At 33.0% G+C, this 11,742-nt stretch overlaps 2 protein-coding genes across 2 annotated transcripts; one reads left to right on the forward strand and one right to left on the reverse strand.

The window, feature by feature from the left end:
• Window positions 1-957: 957 nt before the first annotated feature.
• On the reverse strand, window positions 958-2,065 carry LOC113392568 (snake venom serine protease homolog 2-like). Its single transcript, XM_064220930.1, has one exon. It carries the CDS (start codon window positions 2,016-2,018, stop codon window positions 1,005-1,007), a length of 1,014 nt encoding a protein of 337 aa, XP_064077000.1. The 5' UTR covers window positions 2,019-2,065; the 3' UTR covers window positions 958-1,004.
• Window positions 2,066-2,872: 807 nt separating this feature from the next.
• On the forward strand, window positions 2,873-10,941 carry LOC113392298 (ATP-binding cassette sub-family F member 1). Its single transcript, XM_026628649.2, has 17 exons — window positions 2,873-3,235; window positions 3,310-3,426; window positions 3,644-3,745; window positions 3,974-4,096; window positions 4,332-4,433; window positions 4,551-4,648; window positions 4,943-5,126; window positions 5,512-5,799; window positions 5,883-5,959; window positions 6,458-6,606; window positions 6,839-6,922; window positions 7,164-7,401; window positions 8,298-8,478; window positions 9,065-9,243; window positions 9,533-9,766; window positions 10,159-10,317; window positions 10,819-10,941. The coding sequence occupies exons 1-17, from the start codon at window positions 3,001-3,003 to the stop codon at window positions 10,918-10,920; spliced, it is 2,652 nt and encodes an 883-aa protein (XP_026484434.2). The 5' UTR covers window positions 2,873-3,000; the 3' UTR covers window positions 10,921-10,941.
• The last annotated feature ends 801 nt before the right edge of the window (window positions 10,942-11,742 follow it).

The following is an 11,742-nucleotide window of genomic DNA, read 5'->3' on the forward strand; positions in this document are numbered from 1 at the left end:
AGTATGAACACACATATATACAATACCACGAGAATGTAGGACTGATAGGGTCAAAAACTTTTTAAAGAGTTCCAATGGTTTTACATCATAATTCTGCATTTGACAATAATTATACGAGCGCGAATCGGAGGTAATAAAAGAGTTTTTAGATTTGTTAATAGATAACGGCAAAGATACATCCGCATCATCATCATCATTTCAGCCGTAGGACGTCCACTGCTGGACATAGGCCTCCCCCAAAGATCGCCACAACGACCGGTCTTGTGCAGCGGCTTCGCGCGACCTTCACCAGCTCGTCGGACTACCTTGTGGGGGGCCTACCCATGCTGCGTCTTCCGGTTCGTGGTCGCCACTCAAGAACTTGTCCGCTCCCTATCCACAGGAATGAAGAATTTGAAAGTCGCCGTACCTATAATAGACCTCTTTGATATTTAAGCCCACCATAGCTACGCAACGGTACCAGATTAAAAATGATCAATTTGCAACGTGATAAAAGCAGAGATTTTAATAGAGTGCGTCACAGGTTTATTCTATGTTAATACCTCGGTACCCTACCTACGGTACTCTCACCCAAAAAAACTTTTGGTTTACTTTTAAGCGAGTCCAGTTACCAGTGCGCACTACACGTACTACAGCATTGTTGCTTACAAAAGTTATTTTTTGGATTATGCAACTGATGCAAATCCTATTAAGTGAATAGAAGTAATGTTTTTTTTATGTCCTTTTTGCGACAATACTAAATATTTTTCAAACTCCATCTGCGCTTTGGTCTTTGATTGCTTTAAAAATAACGCGTCAGTCATTAAGTTGATGTGGCTGAATTTAAGTTATTACATTCATCAAAATCAGTTTGATTTTCAGTGTAATGTAATAAATTGTGAACAATGAAGTTGTTTGGATTGAGAAACTATTACTATGCTGTTTTCAATTAAAAAACAAATATATTTTAGTTTTTTTCTTTATTATTAAAAAAATTATGACAAACAATTGGGATTAGGAAAATTTTAATCTAATTTTAAACATAACAACATCAAAATAGACATGACGGTACTTTTCTTTAATTCTGCTCCGCTAGTCATGACATGGATCGATGACTTTCGCGTTATAGGTTTCTTTGGATATATCTCCAAAAGTTCTTCTGCTTGTTCAGAATTTTTAGCAATTTTTTCATCAAGCCAAGCTTTAAACGTGAATGCTGGGAGTGCCTCTACTAATCGTTTGTTTATAGAATAAGTTGGAAAAATTTCATTTGTACATTCATTTTGGCCTGTAGTTACTAAGCCTATGAGTTCATTGTTGAAGATCAAAGGCCCTCCTTTATCTCTAAAACAGGTAGGGACTTTCGTGTCAATGCAATCGATGTAACCTTTAATTTTGTCACCACTTACATCTCTTGCCTCTAAACCGACATACTGAAGTTCTCTTACATGCCCAACATCAACATTTAAGCCAAATCCAAGGGCTTCTATATCACCTAAAGTATTTGTGCTAGTGTAATTGCTGACTTTAATTTTTGATGCAATTGTATTGTTATGTTTTTCGGTATAAATGACAGCAACATCTTTTACTGAGTGGATTCCAGTATAAGTAGGAAATTTTTCGTTTTTAATTATATGCAACGATATTGTATTATTATTTTTTCGATCACTCGTAGTATTAACTAGCACGTAACTTATAGATTCAGTGCATTGAGCGGTGGTGAGTATTAACCCATTAGAGATTAAGGAACCTGCACACACGTATTCATTGCGAGATGACATAATTGCTACCATGAATGGAAATTGATTTTCACTGGCCTTACTAATTTCATGCATTTGGCTATTTTTTCTTCTCGTGCAACTTGTGACATTACTTACTTCTGCTTCGCCCGCTATTTCTAAAGATTCCTCTTTAATTTCGTCTGAGATATCGTCGTCTCTGTTGTCTTCTACGCTTTTTTTTGCATGTCCACAGTTACATCTTTGAGCAAAATTAATTAAAAATAAAACGAAAAGCAAATAATATACTCCGTACTTCATGATTTCAATTTTTTTCGGATGATAGAATATTTTAGTTCTTTTATTTGAAGTCCTTCCTTTTTCTCAAATACTTTGAAAATATTGCAACCAACTTGCTAATGCCAGTTCTTAATTGCTAATGAGGTTTTAAGTTGTAATATTTATTCAAAAGTCATATTTTTATATGAAATAAATGCGTTCTAAATATTTATGTGCACAAATGCATTATTATCACTCATATCGATCTCTCACAGGCAACTTTAAGTTAAAGTAGCATGTTCTTGGTATTATTGTTATTTGAACGATTCCATTAGCAAATACAGTGAAGTAAAAACTTTCTATAAAGCTCTTTAAGTATATATATATGTATACAAAACATATATATTTTATTATCATTATTATTAATATTGTGTACTAAAAAATAAACTGATGTATTTATTTTAAGTTACCTCACCGCAACTTTAACTACAGATCTGTCCTCTATCCAGAGGCAACTAGAAGTGGAAGGTCGCTATTTAAGCGATAAGCTCGTCCTTGGTACATCCTTCTTTAATGTTTTATATTCAATTTATTTTTGGTGAGTAATAAAACATTTGTTTTTATATATGTTTGTATATGTGATTCATTTCACAGAAAGGATATAAAATGACAAAACTGATGTCATATAAATAATCATTTTCGGGGAAATATTTCCATAAGAAATCAAAATCGTTTTAATGTCTTCATAAATTCATTTTAATGTAATTTTTATACTCCTATCTTATTTCGATTTGTTGCATTAGCATTGACTTAATAATTTTTATCTCGAATCCAGAGCCGATATAGTTTTTTCAAATAAAGTATTGTGGCTGACAACTTGCTGAAATTGTCAAATGTCAGTGTTGTCTAGATTGCAATTGTGTAGTTATTACAGCTGGTTACCTAGTGCTTATTTAATTTCTTTTGAATATATTTGTTTAAATTCTGTAGTTGTGTATTTTTGTATTAGCTTATATAATTAAAAATGTCTAAAAAGAAGGGGAATAAAAAGAATCTGGATTTTGGAGACGATTTGGACGAGAATAAGCTTTCAAATGATACCTCTGGAATAACCTCAAAAAGTAAAGGAAAAGGAAAAAAGAAAGGTAAAGTGAATATTGATGCGAGCGACAGTGATGATGGACCACCAGTTATAAATAAAACTCAAATATCTGACGAGGAAGAAGAGTTGAAACCTGTTAAAAAGTCGCAAAAGAAAGGTTAGTTAAGAAGTAGATTTACGATGACACGTAACAAAATCAACATTTATTAAGTATTCTTGTTACTGTTATAGCTAAGAAGAAAGGTGCTGAACCATCAGATGATGAAGAGGATGAAAATAAGTCAATTGTTAGTAATGCGACTAGTACAGCGTCAAAGTCAGCTTCGAAACAGAATAAGAAAAAGAAAGGTAACTTGCGTAGTTTGATAAATTTTTGTTTATTATCCTGTTACTATAATTTCCTATGCTGGATTTATATATTTATATATTGGACTAGAAAATATGTACATTATATGTGCAAATATGTATTATATACATTTATATTTAATTAATTATAAATTGTTATTTTGTTGGCTGTAAAAATATACCTGTTATATATTTTAAAATAAGAATATTTTTTTTAAAGGAAAAGGTAAGAAAGGTGATGACTGGTCAGATGAAAACAGTGATGTTGAACTCAAAGAAGCTTCAGATGAAGAAGTTGCTAAGCCAGTCATCAAAAAAAAAGGTTAGTAATAAGAAAAAAAAAAATTTCATGTAAAAAATAATAAACAATTTGCCAATATTTCACTCCTAGGCGAAGGACTCCTTTCTTTTGAGGAGAAGTCTTGGAGCTTATCTATCTTGCAGCCCAAATGAAATGTAATCATGAATTTAGCACCGGAATATTAAATGGATTATCTAAATAATACTTCCTATTACTAAATTCAAATAATGTAAAATCTATTTCTTCTAGGTAAAAATAAGAAAAAATCCATAGCAGCTGAATCATCTGATGATGAGGACCAAGATGACTCAAAATCAGTGGTCAGCAATGTGTCCAGTAATGCACAGCCAGTCAAGGCGAAGAGCAAAAAAGGTGATAAATGTTTTTCAACAGATTAGAATAATTGTGCATTTTTACTGATCAGTTAGCTGTTTCTTACTTTTCTAAAAATGTTATATTTTATTGTAAATTGAATGCAGAAATGCTTTTGTTAAAAAAAAAACACATGAGGAGTTGTTTAGTAATTATAGAGGTTATCTTTAATATCATCATACATTGTCATAAATATACTAGCATTATTTTGAGTGACCATTTTTTACTAAAACAGGTAAAGGCAAGAAAGAAGATTGGCCTGATGAAGAAAGTGATAAGGAATTAAAAATGGAATCTGACGATGAAGATATATTAAAACCTGTTGTCAAAAGTAAAGGTAAATTGTTTATTTCTAATTTTGATTTTAAGTATTTTAAAAGATTAATATTAACATGGAACAATGTTCTTTAAGAAGTGTTTAATAAAACTCATTATTATGTTATACTTATTATAGGTAAACATAGAAAGAAAAACAATATTGATGACATTGAAAAAGAATTAAAGAAATTTGAAATAAAAGAAGACGAACCGGAGGAAAAACAAGATGAAAAGGTATATTTTATGATAGCTAACATGTAGATGTGGAAATCTCAGTGAAATAATTATCCTTTGGAATTGAAAACCCCAAATTATTATAACTTACAATCATAAAAGTTATTACTTATAACATTCCCTTACATACTGCTAAGGGTCAGAAAATATAATCTTTAAATAAATAGTCTTCATAAAATGTTTTAATAAATATATAATTGGGGATATATATATATTAATGTAGTGAAGAATTTGTGAAACAAAATGTATTATATAGTTTATAATGATTAAAGATATTACTATAACTAATTTTAGACATTGGAAGTTATTGAAGATAAATCAGAGGTAGTAGAAAAGAAAATGAGTCACAAAGAGAAGAAAAAACTAAAGAAGCAACAGGAATATGAGAAGCAGGTGGAGATGCTCACTAAAAAGGGTGGGCAGGGTCACAGTGAACTGGATGCAAATTTCACAGTTAGTCAAGCCCAAAAATCTGCAGGTTAGTAGAGGTTATTACCACTTAATTCTATTGTGAGTAAAACATTTTGTAAATAGTTTAAAATTTTATTTTTAATTTTAAAAAAACAATTATTTGTATTTATTTTGTTGTAATATGTATGGTTGTATGTATTTATTATTACATAAAAAGTCTATGTCGCAGCCTAAGTACATTAGTGTCCAGTCAGGTCTGTATTTACAGGATTTGTTTTTAACAAATCCATTGTTATTAAGGTTATGTTTGTACTGTATTTATAGAACCATTTTTAAACCAGACTGACCAACTGGTAAAACAGACCACATGACATTTTTATGAAATTTATATATTCTAAATAGGTTTTTATAAAATGATATGATACTAAAATGTGCATGTTTTTAATTTCAAGGTCAGATGGCAGCTCTAGAGAATGCAGTCGATATTAAAGTTGAAAATTTCTCAATAAGCGCTAAAGGAAAAGATCTGTTCGTAAATGCAACGTTGCTCGTAGCTAATGGTCGTAGATACGGTCTCGTGGGACCGAACGGTCACGGCAAGACGACGCTCTTGAGACATTTGGCCCAACGTGCCTTTCCTCTACCACCTCATATCGATATTTTGCTCTGCGAGCAAGAGGTTACAGCTAGCGATTTGAGTGCTGTTGATACATTATTGGAGTCTGATGTTAAAAGAACTGGTGAGTGATGTTAATATATTAATTTTTTATACTAAATTTAATACTTTGATAATGAATACATGAAAATTAATTTAACTTTGCAGAGCTTCTCAATGAATGTAAAGAGCTGGAAGCTGAAATTGAGAAAGGAGATCTTAAAAAGCAGGAGAGGTTAAATGAGGTAAAACAACAATGTTTATAAATAAAATCGGGTTTTATTTTTTTTTGTGTCATTACACACAGCAGTTTATTTAAAAAAAAAACTTGCAAATAATTAAGCAGAAAGAGGCAAAAGTAAATAATAATAATTAATTTATAGTTTTCACTTGGCAGTAGGCTTTGTGAAAAACAATCTTAGTAACATCCACTAATCAGATATTCTACCGCCAAGCAGGAATAGTTTGTATTTATGTATTCTGGATTGAAGGGTGAGTGAGGCAGTGCAACTACAGGCACCAGGGTCATAATATCTTAGTTTCCAAGGTTGGTGTTGGCGCATTGTATGTATATTGCGGTGGTGTAGCCATTTACCATCAGGTGACGCATTTGCCCGTACACCAACTATTCCATCCATACGATTGCAACTCGCCTATAAAAGGCGCCGAGGTAGGAGTTCGCCACGGCTCCGGGCGCTGAGGCACTGAGGCACCAAGGTACTGAGGCGCATGCGTGTGCGCAGGTGTACGCGGAGCTGAAGGCGATCGGCGCGGACTCGGCCGAGCCGCGCGCGCGCCGCATCCTGGCGGGGTTGGGCTTCAGTCGCGAGATGCAGAACCGGCCCACCAAGAACTTCTCCGGGGGTTGGCGCATGAGGGTCTCCTTGGCCAGGTATTATCGTACTACCACACGTCATGGGAACTGCTTGCACCTATGCAGGAATATTGAGTTGTTTTATATGTGTACACAATATACGCAAATTGATTTGATAGTTGGGGGTGTAATTAATTTGATAATTATACAGATATTTTTAATTAGACAACAGATTAAATAATTGCAAAAAAAACAAAATGCATTTTGTTAAAACTTTTTATTCTTCTAAAACTATCCCATTTTTTTACAGAGCACTGTACATTGAACCTACTCTATTGCTACTCGATGAACCTACGAACCATTTGGATCTAAACGCCGTAATTTGGTTAGACAAGTAAGTATCACTTTCTAATTATGAATCATTCGAATTATTCATCATTTATTTTTACTTGGTGACAGGGCTGTATTTAGTATCTTGTTTTCCGGTTCGAAGGGTGACTACAGGCAAAAGGGACATAACATCTCGGTTCCCAAGATTGAGGTTATGTAAGAAATGGTTAAAATTAATCATTCGGCCCTAGTGGCCCGTTTGCAGATCCGTATGCAAGAAATAATAATATTTTTGTTATTTCCAGTTACTTACAAGGATGGAAGAAAACATTGTTAGTCGTATCTCACGACCAATCGTTCTTGGACAATGTCTGTAATGAAATAATACATTTAGATCAGCAGAAGTTGTTGTATTACAAGGGTAATTATTCGATGTTCAAAAAAATGTACGCACAAAAACGTAAGGAAATGATCAAGGAGTATGAGAAACAGGAGAAGCGATTGAAGGACATGAAGGCGCATGGACAATCTAAAAAAGCAGCTGTAAGTGATTATTAATAATAATTATTTACTAGTGCTCGCTCAGTGGTCGAAGTTCGACCGTAATCGTTATTAGTGAATCTTACGCTAAACGTAATTATACGTATACTCTATTCCAACCATAACAGAAAAAAAGCCAAATAAACAACATTTGACAGCAAATTGACGCGATATCATTGGTCGAGAGCTTGATTAATCTACGATATTCAATATGGATTTGCGAAAAAATGGCGTTTTGAACGTCGACGAAACTGTTATCGGAATTTTGGAAGTAATATTAAAGTGGAAATAAGTAGTTAAGTGTAATAGTTTAAATAAAGATATATTAATAATAAACTCTTAGTATTGAGCAATATAGCTAAGTTATTAGCCAATCGCATGTTATACGTAAATCTAAGGTTTTGCTTATCTTTTTTCCTACTTCAATTGGAATAGGCAATACTTCATAACAGTGGAGATAAGTGTGTAAGGAGAGATGGAATTGGTCGTATGAAATATATTTATATTTTATCAGGGTAAAAGCTATCACTCTTATTTAAATATGTATATAGATATTCTTATTTAGTATATAGATACCAGCCAATAATTTTAATACATATAATAACACGTTATATACAATAACTTAATACATTAATATAAATTATATAATTATTTACGTCATCATATTCATAGAAAAAAAATACAGATATTATGCACAGATTATATACGACGAAGATTATATAGAAGGTTTATAAATTATCGGTCGCGTTTCAATTTTGAATGATTTATGTTTCCTTTCTATTTTATGTTAAATACTAGTAAAGTGTCCGACAAATTTCGACGTTCATTTATTCTTAAAAAAAAAACATACATTACATACTTCAATATAGCGTTTCTAACGTCTCTCAACAACTCTGCAGGAGAAGAAACAGAAGGAGGCGCTCACTCGCAAGCAGGAGAAGAACCGCAGCAAGTCGCAGCGGGAAGAGGCGGACGAGGGCGCGGCGCCGGTCACGTTGCTGCAGCGGCCCAAGGAGTACTTGGTCAAGTTCTCCTTCCCAGACCCTCCACCGCTGCAGCCCCCCATACTGGGATTACTCAGTGAGTTCCAGTAATACTCCTATAGATATTCCTTTACATTACACTTTGTATAAACCGCTGACAAAAGTACTTGAATATTTTTTTTCGGGCATAGGAGCATAGGAGCCCCTGTGCTCGTCGATAACGAACATAGGGAGCGTGCACAGTCGGCACTGCCCTTGTCTTTCTCATCTGTCTCTCTTGTATGATTTTGCTCAGTTCTCACTCGGATGCAATACTTACATTATAATGTTTCCTTGCCCTGCGAGCTTAACCCAATTAAATTGATCTTGGTTCAAGGGCTACGAAAATAAAATAAAATAAATTAATAGACCGCGTTATCACCATCAGATGGGACATTAATTGACTGACAGTTTTCTAAATATGTTAGGATGCCTTTATATTGGTGTTAATCAAATTATTTTTAATTTTAATCTAGTATTAATTCCTTTTTCGATGCTTACTAGTTATATCGTCCATTCCAAGGGGTCAAATCGAACTTGAAACTATTACATGACTTCCGAGCCTGTTAAACTATTTAGTTTTTAATTAGTAACTTGTTATGTAACATTAATTAAATATTTTCATTTATACTGTTTTTGTTTAGATGTGGATTTCAACTTCCCTGGACAGAAGCCTTTATTCAAACAAGTGGACTTCGGTATCGATCTTAATTCTCGAATAGCAATCGTGGGACCCAACGGTGTTGGAAAATCCACGTTCCTGAAACTTTTAGTCGGAGAATTGAGCCCAATATGCGGCGAATTAATTAGAAATCATAGATTGGTGAGTAGATTATTATACATTATATATATAAACCGGTAAAGTGAGTCATTACAATAATTAGAGGCTTATAGCCTCGTATCACTCGTAATAATGAATATCTTTAATGGAATTTAACATATTTTTCATATATGTACTAGTGACAAAGGAATGCTAATCTTTAAGAGATATCTTCTAGTATACTTTTAGTCGACGTATAAGATTAATTTATTACGAAACATGAGTGCCTCTAAAAAGATCCAAATAGGACACGCAATTGATGTTGTGAACTTGACTTAATATGTCTTTATAGAGGATAGGTCGCTTCGACCAGCACTCTGGTGAACATCTGACTGCGGAAGAATCTCCCGTTGAGTACTTGCAGCGGCTGTTCGGTCTCCAGTACGAGAAGGCTAGAAAAGCTCTTGGCACTTTCGGTCTCGCGAGCCACGCACATACGATCAAAATGAAGGATCTCAGCGGAGGGCAGAAGGCGAGAGTTGCGTTAGCCGAGCTCACCCTAATGGCGCCTGATGTTGTTATATTGGTATGATTTATTTTTAATAATATTTTCTTCTACAATTAGAAGGCCTTCTAGGTCTGTTTATTATAATACTGCGTTGCGAATTACATTATGTACAGTAATGTATAAATAAATAAAGTTTTATTGTTTAAAGGGGAATGTTCATTCTGGGCCCGCCATGGACATTACTTTAGAACGAAATCATCTTATACACAAGATTACCAATACCAATTTTATATATAATTACACATCTGCTATATTAACAAGCAATAATTCGTATAGAAAAGGATATTTATTTTATATTTGTAGCCTTTTTTTCTGTACCATTGCGACCATTTTTTTTATTTTGAGAATGTACTTGATTAACATTATTATTGTTTTTGTGTGAAGTGTATATAATTTATAATAATGTCCAGGACGAGCCGACGAACAACCTTGACATAGAGAGTATAGACGCGCTGGCGGAGGCCATCAACCAGTACAAGGGAGGCGTCGTCATCGTGTCGCACGACGAGCGACTCATTCGGGAGACGGACTGCGCGCTCTACGTCATCGAAGACCAGACCATTAACGAGGTGAACATCACCATCATATTACAATTTTATTGAATAGGTGGTATGTAGCTCGTTTGGGACGGTACCACCCGTTATGCTACCCCAAAACCGCGTATTGCGGTTTGAACGGTATATGAGCCAGTGAAAATAAATGCACAAACGTTATTACATCTAGATCCAATGCTATGACGATGTAAGATAATTAATATATCTGACAAGTCTTGACCCTGGTAACCACTTACCATTAGGTAGCTCATTTTACTTTACAATTATGAATTGAAAAAGACGGCAAGTTCAATCTATACTGATTAAGTCTTTGAAGAGTTAGATTTTAGTATAAAATAAACATTGCAACAATATTTTTGTATTGAATTCAGGTGATTTGATACCAAAGTAAAAAATGTTTAAATAAATATAATATGTATATAATTTTAACGTTTCTTCCTACTTTATACTAAATCATATTGAAAGGATTTTATAAATGTGTATACCTTTATTTTACCCAATTAAATTTGTCTACAGGTCGACGGAGACTTTGACGACTACCGTAAGGAGCTGCTGGAGAGCCTCGGAGAGACCATAAACTCGCCGTCCATCATCGCTAATGCGGCTGTACAGCAATAGATTAAATAAATTCATTTTTTTTATTACATAATTTTATTTCTATGAGTCATATAATATCTTTATTAATTCCTGGCGATAATATGTCATTTTTTATTTATAAATATGTACATTTAATTTTTATTAAGTATCGATGTTATATAATAATAATGTTAATGAAAGCAATACTTATCGTTCTTGTAAAACACACAAGTGCCTGTTTAATTACAGTATTGAAACAACAGATGTTATCCGGTCGAATATTTAGGACAATAAATTGTTAATATTATTATCCATTTTATTATAACTTGTTCACATTGATTAATTAAACAAATAAAAAAAAAAAAATAATCGAATAAAAAACTGAACATGTAGATTTATCTTTGAATATAAATATATAAGGGCCGTGTTGTGCGCAGGAAGGTGCCAACTGACAGAAGCACGAATAAAAGTCGTTAAGATTTAAAAGAGAAAAGCAAAGAAAAAAATAATTTATATTATTATATTAGCATAACATTAGTTATTTACATAAACAATTTAACAGGGTTACTGGCAATGTAAAAGTGGTTTTCTCTTATAAATATTAAGTACTTTAGTACGGTTTGCACAACACGGTCTAATATAATTATCCAAAAAACTTACACCTAAATTTTAACAATTACTTACTATAAAACGTTTAAAAAATAAGACAGTTTTAATCAACTGTTAATTAACAACAACGATTTAATATAATTCCTATACTATCGTAGTTCGAACTCGATTTTTTATCAAAAATTAAATTTAATTTTCGAAACAACGCTCTTTGTTAATAAGTTATACATTTTATGAAATGAATTATGCACATAT

This window comes from Vanessa tameamea, chromosome 5 (assembly GCF_037043105.1).
Source record: "Vanessa tameamea isolate UH-Manoa-2023 chromosome 5, ilVanTame1 primary haplotype, whole genome shotgun sequence".
NCBI lineage: Eukaryota > Metazoa > Arthropoda > Insecta > Lepidoptera > Nymphalidae > Vanessa > Vanessa tameamea.

What these genes read in the sequence shown, in the direction of transcription:
- LOC113392568 (XM_064220930.1), bottom strand. Translation starts at nt 2,018, where the DNA reads ATGAAGTACGGAGTATATTATTTGCTTTTCGTTTTATTTTTAATTAAT.
- LOC113392298 (XM_026628649.2), top strand. Translation starts at nt 3,001, where the DNA reads ATGTCTAAAAAGAAGGGGAATAAAAAGAATCTGGATTTTGGAGACGAT. An exon ending in TAAAAAGTCGCAAAAGAAAG is followed by an intron (nt 3,236 to 3,309) that starts GTTAGTTAAGAA and finishes TTACTGTTATAG; the next exon opens with CTAAGAAGAAAGGTGCTGAA. An exon ending in AGCAGGAGAGGTTAAATGAG is followed by an intron (nt 5,960 to 6,457) that starts GTAAAACAACAA and finishes GCGTGTGCGCAG; the next exon opens with GTGTACGCGGAGCTGAAGGC.